Source organism: Argiope bruennichi, chromosome X1 (genome assembly GCF_947563725.1).
Source record: "Argiope bruennichi chromosome X1, qqArgBrue1.1, whole genome shotgun sequence".
Taxonomy (NCBI): domain Eukaryota; kingdom Metazoa; phylum Arthropoda; class Arachnida; order Araneae; family Araneidae; genus Argiope; species Argiope bruennichi.
In genome coordinates this window covers 47,648,185-47,661,164 of record NC_079162.1, presented here as the reverse complement: position 1 = coordinate 47,661,164, position 12,980 = coordinate 47,648,185, and the positions used below count along the sequence as shown (strand labels likewise).

At 29.3% G+C, this 12,980-nt stretch overlaps 1 protein-coding gene across 1 annotated transcript; it reads right to left on the bottom strand.

Moving 5' to 3' along the window:
- Window positions 1–1,068: 1,068 nt before the first annotated feature.
- Window positions 1,069–11,353, bottom strand: LOC129958941 (NPC intracellular cholesterol transporter 2 homolog a-like). Its single transcript, XM_056071691.1, has 4 exons — window positions 11,216–11,353; window positions 8,201–8,311; window positions 2,692–2,867; window positions 1,069–1,324 (listed from the first exon to the last, which is right to left on the bottom strand). Exons 1-4 carry the CDS (start codon window positions 11,283–11,285, stop codon window positions 1,241–1,243), a joined length of 441 nt encoding a protein of 146 aa, XP_055927666.1. The 5' UTR covers window positions 11,286–11,353; the 3' UTR covers window positions 1,069–1,240.
- Between the last annotated feature and the right edge of the window lie 1,627 nt (window positions 11,354–12,980).

Sequence of the window (12,980 nt, the reverse complement as noted above, 5' to 3'; positions counted from 1 at the left end):
CCCCCCCCTTGAAGGATTTAGAATTAATGGACCTTTCTTCCCCTTAAATAATAATAATAAAAAAAAAAACTTAGTTTTGACTTAAAATTCCAAGCTCAGTCTTGCACAATCTGGTAATGCCAAGCAGAGCACGTGCACTGCATTTCTCAACCTTCATTACTTCATCTTGTTAGTGGGGAGTAGATTGCACTCTGACGCGTGGCCTTGTTCCAATCGGCAACTACACGTACTTTTTAATTTCATTATTACCTGAAAATGCGACCAGTGTATATCTAGATAAAAGATCTAAATTTTCAAGAAGCATAATTTTTTTAAAAATATTTAAATTATATTTATAATTAATAAATTTTAAAATATATTTTCTTATAATTAATTGATAGTATTAAATAGTTTCACGATATCATGCTGTATTTTAATGAAATTTAACATTTTACTTGGCGATAAAATGATCCGTTTTAAATCAGTAATGAATTGATTTTGAGAGAAGTTTGGTGTCTATCCTCTAAGATAAAATATTATTAAACAACTGATGAAATATTTGAAATAATAGAATTGTTTTCTCCGCTCAAAAAGTTATTGTGAGTGGTGAAAATTTTAGTAGCCATGAGCTAGACTATTTAAATAAATTTAACGTATTATTCATTAATGTCAAATGAAGATGGTTTTTTCAGGCAATTTATGTACTGCTGTGTGCATAATTGTTTAAAATTATACATTTATTTATCGTAAATGCATATGAGCTTATTATTTTAGTTATAGTTGCCGTAAAAAGACAATTTTTACGATAATTAAGTAGACCTTTTCAAATATCTTTTATAAAATTAGCATTAAAAAGAATTTTTTAAAGATTATTAGAAAGCGAGGGTGAAGTCTTTAAATGTCACTTAGGTAGTGAGAAAAAAAATGAATCGGTCAAAAATAATATTTTGTGATTTGAAAACAATCAAGTTTAATAGTATCTTCAATTTTAATGCTAATTTGCATTTATTCTCTATGTATTCTCTTTAAATTTGTAAACATTCCAATAAGTGTGAGATATATCCATATATGAAGCACTAAACAAACAAATGAATAGGAAGTGAACAATTTTTTATTTTCAAACTCTAAATTTTGACAACAATATGAAAATCTTATTCATTGGTAAATATCGCTGCAAAAGAGGAGAATGTCTAAATATTCTTGCTAGTGCTAATATTCTTGTTTAGTATCAGTAGACAGTTGATAGTTTTCCAAATGCTAATTAGACTACTTTGACTGGAACCAGAACACAGACTACATCTTCGTTGTTGTCATCCTTCAATTCCCATTTCACATCAGCTCGGAGCTACATTTAAGAAGGGGGGGGCAAATTCCGGTTAGATTCAAACATTTATAATTAACATTTCCTGAAATTGAATTTTTCATTATTTAAATTTAGTTATAAGATAATGGTGTTTCTTGCCTGTAAGGTCTGCCACGAGAACTATACTTTGGTAAAAAGTCTGACTTGTGACAATAATTATAGAAACAAATGTCGTAATTTTGAGCGAATAAAGGAAAATGTTCATTTTTATTACTGCTATCTCTAAAATCATACTACTGAATTATTAACGTATTTTGAGAATCAAAGGTCAAAAAACCAACAGAGACGCAGTGGCCTAGTAGTAAGGTCTCAATTCCAGGGCCTGGGCTCCAGGCTCGAATATATATTTCACTAAAGATATGTCGTGCAGGCTAAACCCGACATCGTGAATCAAACATTCTCCTGTTGGTGCAGTGCGGAAGCTTGGAGAGGGAGGTGCTAGTTCAAGTATCGCCCTCGTTATTTGGCTGGTGTTCAAAATTTCGAGATCTACCTTAAGATAGCCTTCGAGTTGCTTCCAAACGGAAAATTAATATAACTAAACTAAAACTTTACAGAAAATGGTATGCTGTATAGTTTTTGAGACAGCGGATGCCAACAACGTTTATTCCCGATATGATGTTTTGGAGGGATAAGTACTTAGTGAAGATATGCTTCAATTATGTAGATAAGAGAAACATCAAAACATTGTGTTATGATAATATTTATATTTCATGCATTTTATTCGGATATTAAGAATGAATAACAGTGTAAAGAGCTATGTTGTTTATAGTGCATTGTCAAAACTTTAAAAATGTTTCTATCTGTAAAATTATTCGCATAATATCCACCGTACATCATTAACTTTTTTTATATTTATATAAATATAAATTAGATGTAATGTTGATAGCTTAAATTATCTATTTATTATTGTAAAAAATTAGCAATTGAATAAAATATTTAAATACAAACTATCAAAATTTGAAACAAAATATAAATTATAACATTAAATTTAATCATTCTTGAGACATTTCTTTTTAAACATTTTCATTTTTTATTCATATCAACAAGATTAAGGCTTTAAAGTTATGAATATGTATCTTAAGTTCCCAAAAATTTTATCCTGTTCCATTTGAAATTTTTTTATCATTCAAAATGAAATTCATAACTAACATTTATTAAAAATATTGGGAATAAATTATGCTTTTATCTTCATCCATATGATGAAACACTGTTACAACATTGTATCGGAATTTAAGCCTGTAAAACATTTAATTTCCATTGGTATTTGACTTTTTTATACAAACGTTTTTTTCAAGGTGGAGAATTAATTTTGAAATTGATAAGCTGAACAAAACTTTAATACTTACTGCTGGATATGATTTGCGAACTTCAATTTCGTAACCGTAACTGTAAGTTTGGCCAGTTTGCAGAGGGCATTCGATGTCACTGCTTTCACAAGCATTGGGATTTTGTACAGGGAAAGGCAGAGCAACTCCTCCAATAATACCATGCACCACAGTTTTCAGAGTTTCGCTGTCCTTAACTGAAATTGATATGTATAGTCGTATATATTGATAAGCAACGTAATGTTTTTTTTTCATGTAAAAATATACATAATTAACTTTTTGAATTACTTATAATCTTTGCATTGCAATGTAAAAGAAAGAATTAAAAAATAAAAAATTAACGTGTAGAAGAACACAGCAAAAAATTATATTAATTGCTTTTGTCTAATTAAGAAATATTTTTAGTGTTTTGTCAAAAACACATTGCGTAGAAAACTGGAATTCCCCCCCCCCTTTCAATGCCACATTTTAAACACAGACTTTATTTAATCCAACAGTGCTGATATACCAAGATTAAAGTCGTCTGTGTCCTCGAGGGAGATTTATTTAGATGCAGAAAAATTATATGTTTCTATGTCTCTTGATTGTTCTCGTTTAATAGCAGCTACATAAGTAACGATTTATCCATTAGAGTTAAAGCACCTTTTGAAATTATTTTTTAAAGTTGCCTTTTCCTTATTTTATCTGATTTACTAACTTTTTCCCTCTGTGCTTAATTTATCACTCTGAGAGTTCGAAGGGAGGGGATACTATAAAAAAACGTGAAGAGAAGACGGAGAATAAATTAAAAAGCATGAGAGACGCAGGTCAGAGCTAGACAATTGGAGCCCATGAAAGCTTACTACGCACATAGTTTATTAAGTGATTCAAAGTCTAAAATCATCATTTCCTTCCTTTAAATTTAGAGACCCCAAAGCTGCAATTCTATCTATCTATTCTATCAAATCAGTCTCCACGAAACAATGAATTCTACTTTTTTTTTTAACTTTCATCTAACGTTCGACTTTATTTTCCAAGATTTTTTTCTCTCTTTTTTGCTCTGCTTCCTCTCGTCGGTTATGGATGAATTTCGGTTTCGCTTTTTGTTGCCACGATGTAAACATATTTGGTTTATTGAATTTTCATTTTTTTTTTTTTTTATTATTATTATTAGAGGTCGCTCTTCGAATTATTACTTGTAACAAACGATGAACATTTAAGAGTTTCGCAATTTTCACTGAACGAAAAATTGAATATAAAAAATATAAGTCCCTATATGCCGGATTTGAGTATTATTCAAAAGTCTCTAAGCAGGGAAACCTAGAGGTAATGAAAATTTTGCAGCGAAATTTATTCTAAACATTCTATGTTATATGGCTATAGTGTTAAAAAATTTTAAAAAATTGTTTTGTCTCCTATGTTTCCTTAACGGTAGAGACGATACGTGGACTGTTGCTGGTGTGAATGATTTAAGTCATGTTTCTGAAAAAATAAAGCATGGAAATTCTGAAAAACATTTAAGAAATGAAATAGATATAAGTGATGCTGAATAGGAACAAATTTCATATATGGTTTTGAAATTTAAAAATATAAGCTACTTATAGGTTAAGTAGAATTTTTTTAAAAAATACAATTTCTTATAAATATTTTTGCAGCACTGTTAATTTCTGGGATGACGAACCGCACTGATCTATCTATATATTCGTTTGGCCTCTAATTCTATCGCAGGAGAAAGCTCGGTGGATCCTATAACCCGTGGCCTCTCGTAGGGACGTTAGGGTTCTATAAATAGCTATAAACGGAGTTGCATTTATGTCAGGGAAGGACCCCAGGCAGAAAAAAAGTACCTGGACCAAATTCATGAATGTAACAAAGTCTACTCGTGTCATTCAATTACTCTGAATATGTGGGTGACGGCGCAGAAAGAGAAGGAAACGTATATATTGTATCAGAAATCAGTAAATCGTTCACCACTACATGAGGATGATCTGCATTAAGAGTATTTTAATTTTTGCAGCGTTTAACGCAGTTAACACTGTTAATCTTTGTTGGATAGTACATAATTTTTAACGTTAGGTTTCTGAAAATAGATCTAAAACAGAACTGCATTGAAAATGAATAAATGTAGAAAAATACTGTTGAATATTTTCAACAATATTCAGTTGAAATCTATCTACAGAAGACAGCTGTGGAATTTTACTTAACATTTCTTAAATTATATTAAATTAAAAGGAACCATTTTTATAGCATTGTAATTTTGAACGTCGAAGCAAAGTCACAGCTGGTAATTTATAAACTTGATTAAATTGTGCTACACTATCTGTAAGTCTTGAAATATTTCAAGCTGGGAAAAAAAAAAAAAAAGCTCTTTTTATATTTTAAATATATAAAAGGGTAAAATGCTGTATTTCCAATAAGTGTAGCTTTCTACTCTCTTATTGTATTTCAAAGAATAAAGAACAACATTGTATTTTAAGTATTTATATATATATTTGTATATAAATAATAAAGTTAGTATTCCTAAATTAAGGTATGCAAAATCTTAACTGAAATTATATATATTACTTTTCCTTTTTTATTTGAATTCCAAAATAATTGCTTATTCTGTTCTGATTTTCTCAATGCATTTTCCTACCAAATAATTAACTATACATTGAAAAACATTATTATTTTACTTTACTGATATTTTAAAAATAAAAGTATTAATTTTGATAATTTCGTGTCGTTAAAATCATAAATGAATCAACTAATATATTTTCTTTATGTTTGTTACATGCTTGCTAATGTTAAATGCTTTTTAACTGATTACTTGTTCATTCTATTAAAAAAAATTAGAATATATGTCTAGTAGAAGAAATAATTAAATTAACTTGATTTTTTTATGAAATGTTTTCTTAGAATTGTATTTCCCCGATATTTATACTATACTATACTATATTGTATTGTATTGTATTGTACAAAAATCAACACATCCATTTCCAGAATCATTAAAATTATAGTTTAAAATTTTGAGGTTCCAATTAATACACGGCACTTATATATACTTAATGAAGAAACCTTTAACGTAACATAATTTATTTAAAATGAATATCTTTATTTATTCATTCATTCATTTCTTATCATTTATTGCATTACTCATCGAATTTAATTATTCATCACTGTTATTGAGCTTGACCTATTCACCAGACACCATAAAAATACAATACGAAGCACACCGAATTAAGTATAGAAGACGAATCAATTAAAGCACGTAAAATAAACTTCTTTTCGGAAAAAAGTAAAGAAATTAATAATAAATAAGACAAAGTTTTATAATAATTAATAAATAGAGCTTTAAGAACTTAAAGGTATACTTTGTCTTAATCCATCTAATATATCTTTTAAACATAACAGAAAAAAAAAGCAACAACTTTCTTAGTTTATCCTTTAGTTTCTTGTAATTTTTTCAAATCAAAAAGTATGCGATAGCTTCCAAACAATTTCCTCCGTTCAAAGAATTGGCCAATATAAGCCAAAAATAATAAGTTCAGCTGATAACTGGAGCTGCTATTTTTGAAATTCTTTGTACGTGTATGAGAATAATTTAACGAGAGTATCATGCAAATATATAAATATGATAAAAAGATTTTTTTGTATGTGTTTTTAATGGAAGTTCTTCAAGCTTGTTGTCTAAAATGAAGTTTCGGGCGTTGTGAAAATTTATTCGCTTTGTTCCTTTTCCTCATCTTTTCTTTGCGAAGAAAATAACTTACGATCGTCGGATAAAATCCACTAGAAGTAATTACTTTCCCTCTTTGGAAACCGGATGAAATTTTACGTGGGAATAAATACGCTTGGATGCAATTTTGATAACGTTTTCTTCTCAGCTGCAAATTCCATAAAATATAATTTCTTACATTCTACGCTGCAGTTTCTCTTAACACAATATTTCAAATATTTCCCCACATTTTGAATTTGTTACGTTGAAGATTGTAACAAATATATTGAAAATGAATCTTTTTTTTACGGAAAATATAGGTACTGCACCAGCAGATTTCCCCCCCCCCCCATTTCCTCTGTAACTGATAGGCAAAGAACTTGAATTGCCCTGAAGTTCATTTTAATCCCCCCCCCATCCTATTGTATTACTAAACACGTGATAGTAAATTGACTGCTAATAAGGTGAAAGAGATAAGAAATCGAAAAGGCGGTCGAAAGAGAAGTCAAATCTTACCTTCAACAACATAAAAAGCGAAAAAGCACTTCACTATTTCTTCTTCGAATTCCTTTTTCAAAACAATATTTAAGATTTTACCTTCTGTAATCTACAAGAGCTTGGTTATCTGCTATTCCGTTTAAAATTCACCGGCTTTGAATTTATTCAAAGCGTCTTTAATGGGAAAATTTAATTTGTAGTTTTCATAATTATTATATGGATATAAATTTTAGTATTTGTTGGCACGAATATTTTATATTCGTATAGGCTATATGTTGACATGTAAATTTCATGCGCATTCTTTATATGTTGGCACTTGTGACATCCGGCTGTTAGACTTTCTAAGACCAGGCCGATTCAACCACTGTAGTGTTGAATGTCATTATTAATCTTTCATTAATTATTTAGCAGGTTTTTATGCTTTAATTAGTCAGAACTTCTTTTGTGTTTTTCTATTTTTTTTTCTCTGAAAGCTAAAAAGAAATAAATTCTAGTTTCTATGGTCAAGCTTGAAGATGAGACAAATGCGGCCAGTAATACTAAAATGACCCTTAAAGATGACTGATGATACTGACGCAGTCTTAAAATACATTGAGCTTCAAGAAGAATCGTTAAGTAAGGATATGATGCTTTTTCATGAAATAGCCTTATACAGCAGCCAGAAAATATGTATTTATGATTACAAAATGATTTTCTACCACAATTTTTTTCAAAAAAGAAACCTAACTGTTTTGCCAGTATAGTATATTGATTTAATTCTGCTCAACTTCTTTTTTTTCATTACTATCAAACTATGTCTGAATTGTTGGTTTGTAGGTCATTAATCATTCTTTTTCTGTCTTAAGTTTCTGAATATTATAAAAGATATTAATTTTAATACACGCCACTAACTATATTATGTATGCATTTTTCTGTTTCCTATTATCCAACACTTTTGCTTACTAAGCATAGTTAATTATTACTCGACTGTAACTGCAAAGTAGTAAATATTGATAAGCACTTCTCTACTTTAGAAGAAAATAATTTTTAAGTTTTATGAGTTCCAGTTGGGTTTTTTTAAATCATTTAATTTTCTTATATTCTGAAAACAAAAACATATCAGGACAAAGGGAAAACGTTTACGATAACTTTTAAATATCGACAAAGGAACTTTTTTTTTTATTGTTGATAATGGGCTGGAGCTCATGTTCGCTTCTCGCTAGTAAAATTCTGTCTAATTTTACAGTTCATACTAAGCTGTGCCACTGTTCTTGAAGCGTATGTGCCTTTAACACAATATAGATTAAATGTTTCATACTTTACAAGCATTTATTTTAGAACATGCTTTAAAATAAAATAATTTTTTTTGATACTTACGGGACTCAAATGATACGTCATATTTGTATGTCTCGCCTCTTTTAAACTCGCACACGTCTGTTTCTTCACAGCCTGTTATTTGAACACTCAGGATCTTGCCTGTCTTGGTTCCTAAGGATTAAAAAAATGTTTATATAAATTCTTTGTGAATTATTAAAATGTGATTTTGATTATTTCTATAATATATTACCTTTTACTTTACAACAATTATTTACAATAAATTAATAGGTAATTTTTATTATTCTTGCTTGGAAACTTACTTTGCTGAAAAACGGTTCAAAGTTAGACTCAGAATTAATATGTAGAGCTCAAATGAAAAGAACGTATAATAGTTTAATTTATAAAATAAAGACTTCGTTAGAATCGTGAAGTACACTTATTAACTCTCAGCAGTACAACCATTTATATTTACATAAAGTGGCATATGAATAAAAGTAAGAAATTCGGAAAAAAAAAATAATTGGAAAATTGAATTTGGAATGAGGTTTCTTTAAATTAAGTAATTAAAAAGATGAATAATTTAATTAAAAGTTCTATACGAAAATTTTTCTCCGGGACAAAAATTTATGAAATAAATTTATTAATCAGTTATTATTAAATTTCCAAAATCAATTAAAAGATCGCAAACATGAACATGAATTAGTATAGGATAAAGTTTTAGAATTACTTGTGAACTGTGAGAGGAGAGTAAAAGCCTCTGTAAATCTATTGTTATTCAAACATCATATTAGATTTTCTTGTCCGACCTCGGTTCTAAACTGCGAGATTTGTTTCTATTAGACCATATTATAACTTAAAAGAAGATGTTAATGTAACTATTACGTGCTTTATTTTATTTACGACATCGATTATATATCGATTTTAGTAAATGAAAATCAACTATTTTGATATAAAGTTCGTTTTCTTGACAAAAATATTCTTTAAATAATGTCAATGATTAAGAAAAATATATACAGCAAAATCTTAAATATCGGGCTTAATTTTTTTGATATCCAGCAGATGGAATATTAAAAAATCTAGATAGACTTAAACTCTGAAAATACTCGCTTTTTGCCCATACCATTAAAAACAATCTTTTAATACCATAACTCGCTCATATTCATGTTTTCTGAATTTTAAGAATAGGGAATCTCTTAATGAATGTTTGTTATATACTGTACATTTTAATACATCCCCTATAAACTTATCATAGGAATAAAAATATTGTACGTATTTTTAAGTTAAATAAAAAATAAGTTGTGATATCTAACTTAATTACAAGTAACATAAAATCATGCACACTCTATCGAACGAATAATATACACTTTTAAAATAAAAAAAAAAGCATTAATACCCAACTACAAAAATTATTTAATATTATTTTATTATTCCTTGCTAAACGATTGTTCTGATTTGGAAGGGTAAGCCTAAGATGGAAACATCAATACCGAGAGTTTTTGTTTTCGAAAATGATCAGCCTTGATTGATGATGACTATTCCTCAACTTGCGCAAGCAGATGATAATTAGCTGCCGTTGTTTCCTCCTGCTCCTAATACACTGTAGAACTGCCTGTATCGTTTCGAGCACTTCTGAATGCGATATGAGAATTTTCCTGTCATCTAAGGATTATTATTCCTCATTTATTAAGGAACATTAAGTCAAATAGTCGAGCATCTTTTGCATTTTTCCTCCCTTCATTACTTTTCATTCTTTACAAATACGCGTTATAATCACACAGTGTGATTAAACGGTTATTATTGATAATAACCGAGTAATGGGATAAATCGATTGGCCACTTTTACTGGCTATTATTAAGGAATAATCGATTAATCATTAATAATTACCAGTTAAAGTAGACTGCAACATACATTTCGCGTAAGAGATAGAAAATCTCGCATTGATCTGAAAGGCAAATAATATTTTTATATTTTGGGCGCTTCGTAATAATTCTTTTTAACAATTTGTTCGAACATAAGGAAGGAAATTCTTAGAACATTCCTTCAGATATTTTATCCCATGAGTATATTCATTCCATTATTTTTATCAATCGTACGTTTGATTTGAAATTGCGCCATCGTAGTGGTGATAAATATTGCTGTTAGATTGTCGTTGATCAAGTTAGCAAACTTCAAACGCAGCGAGCTCTCGTTATCTTGTATGCAGCCAGCTAAAGTCCGGGGTGCTATATATCTTTTTTTTATTTGCATTATGTATGCATCAAACTTTCCCAACAGACAGATAGAATATCAAAATACTGATAAGAGTTTGTGTAAAAACGAAACCAGCCAAAATAATTGTAATGGTGGAGAGGGACTTAAATGAAGCAGATATAAAATTTAATCTCAAAAATTCTGATTTAAAAAATAAGAATGTTTTCCCCGCAAATTTCTTGTATTGACGCACTATATAGCATTTTGTGTTTAGCGGTATTGGGAAGAAAGTCAATTATGTATTTTGAACATCTTCCCTTTGTCGGACTGGAACCAAAGTTTGGTGTCAAGCCCGAATATTAAATTTCATCTATATAGAATTCATCTACCTATCATCTAAATTTCATCTATCTTATTTTCTTTTTGAGTTATTTTGCTCCTATACACAAGATTAAAGAGATCTCCATACTGTTAATTATCGGCGGATTTGTTTCGATTCAAAAATTATGGTCATAAAGCTGTATTCCAAATTTCATCATTCTAGTTGTTGTGTTTTTTTTTTTAATAAATTATTCGTCAGCACAAGTGCTGGCAAGCTTTGTTTTGACAAATTCCACCCAAAATTTTATAGATATCTTTAGTTTTTGAAGTCTGACCTCGCCTCAACAAACATTATATTTATCAAAATTTGGAGTTCTAATTTTTTGATGAGTACACTTTTTCCTCGTCATACTTCATACACGAAAAAGTAAAATAAACTTTTTAAATAATGTAATTGAAAACACTTATGAGAACAATATCGACTGAGTTGAGAGAAACTCTTTGATTTCCGGACATTAAAAATATATATCCACACCAGATAAAACTTGCACTGCAATTACTTACCACAATCTGTGTATTTCAAGGCCCATGCTTGTGAAATCAGAATAGTAGACAAAATAACAGCAGACAACATCTTGTGCACGGTAGTTTTTCCTTTGCCAATGTATAACAACGGATGCTGAAGAGGAAACTGATGCTCAGTTGCAGTCCGGTTCGGTATATAAAGGGAACTTCAACCCGCACCTTTTTATTAAATACCACTATAAGAATTGCTTCATACAACACAGATCAGTTTAAAGCAAACAAATGCTATGCTTTATTAGCCCTCATGGAAATACTTGAGTTGTGTCATTCCCCCATGCATTTGAAAACTCTTCTTTTACGTTAGTGCTGAGGGTCAGATAAGAACTTTTCATAACAAGTGAAAGTATATATTTAAAAAAAATCAACAAATAATGATTTTCGAAATAATTTTTCTTAGTTAATTTTTAATGTGCGGGTTGCTAACATGTTTCTCGAAATTGTTTCTTAAAAGAGAAAAACTAACAAAATACACAAAAGTTTTTAAAATGATGAGAAAAAATTTGAAGAGAACATTGTCTTTTCTTTTAATGTATGAATATAGACACTTCCAGAATCTAAACTCAGATCAGAGATGGATTTAAGTATCTTGAGGCCCTAAGCAGTGCACATTATGATGTCTATATTTTAATAAACTCTCTAATTTAGTCTTGAGGCCCTAAGCAGCGCACATCATGATATCTATATTTTAATAAACTCTCTAATTTAGTCTTGAGGCCCTAAGCAGTGCACATTATGACGTCTATATTTCAATAAACTGTCTAATTTAGTCTTGAGGTCCTAAGCAGTGCATATTAGGATGTCTATATTTTAATAAACTGTCTAATTTAGTTTCGCATTTTTCTCTTAACATGTCAATGATTTATTTCAGACTAATTTTTTATTTTAGTAATTTTGTGAGACTGAACACGTTTTTATTAATGTTTTATGACTAATGACAGTACGGTCCATGATTGCACGCAACTTTATTAATAGACCCTCCGTCTTTATAAATATTATAATAATGAAGTGAATGTAATAAAATAGGTAGGAACCTGAGCAGTAGTGTTTGGTAATATTCTCCTAATATTTAATAATTCATAGAATTTGTATTTTTTACAAATTTATTTATTTGTCAATTAGGCTAAAAGGCCTCTTTAATCGACCACCTGCGCCTTCTTAGTCTAGAGACCTTTGTCTGCATAGTCAGAAATTCCCCACTGAATCAGGTTAAAATAGTATAAATATATTTTAAAAATAATTCATAAATGAATGCAGAATAAATAAATTACTAATCCATTCATATGGTAGCGTTGGCCGCACATTCAAACCACGAAATTGCAATTAGTTAGAATGGAAGATTCGTATTTTTGGCGTTGTACTTACGACATGTAAACTTTAGTCTATTGCTTTACACCGGTTTCACTGTAGTGTAAAATATTGTTCTTTGGCATGAATATTTAAAAAGCTAAGTTATATGATCCTGATTTTATGCTTACTAAAATAGATAATTGAATCAATTGTGATTTTGTGAAAATTTTAGTTGTGTGACGAAACTGATCAAGAAAATAAGAAAACTTATTTTATCTTTATTTTCTTTCTAAAATATTATGTTTCTTTTACTTTAAAATAAGTCAATGAGATATTATGTCATAGTCAATTTCACTGAACATTGTAGAACAGTTCAAATGTAACTGAATAGACCCAGCATTATCTAACATAGGTCAAATAATTCCTATAAATTCTTTTAGTTCAATCATTTTTCATA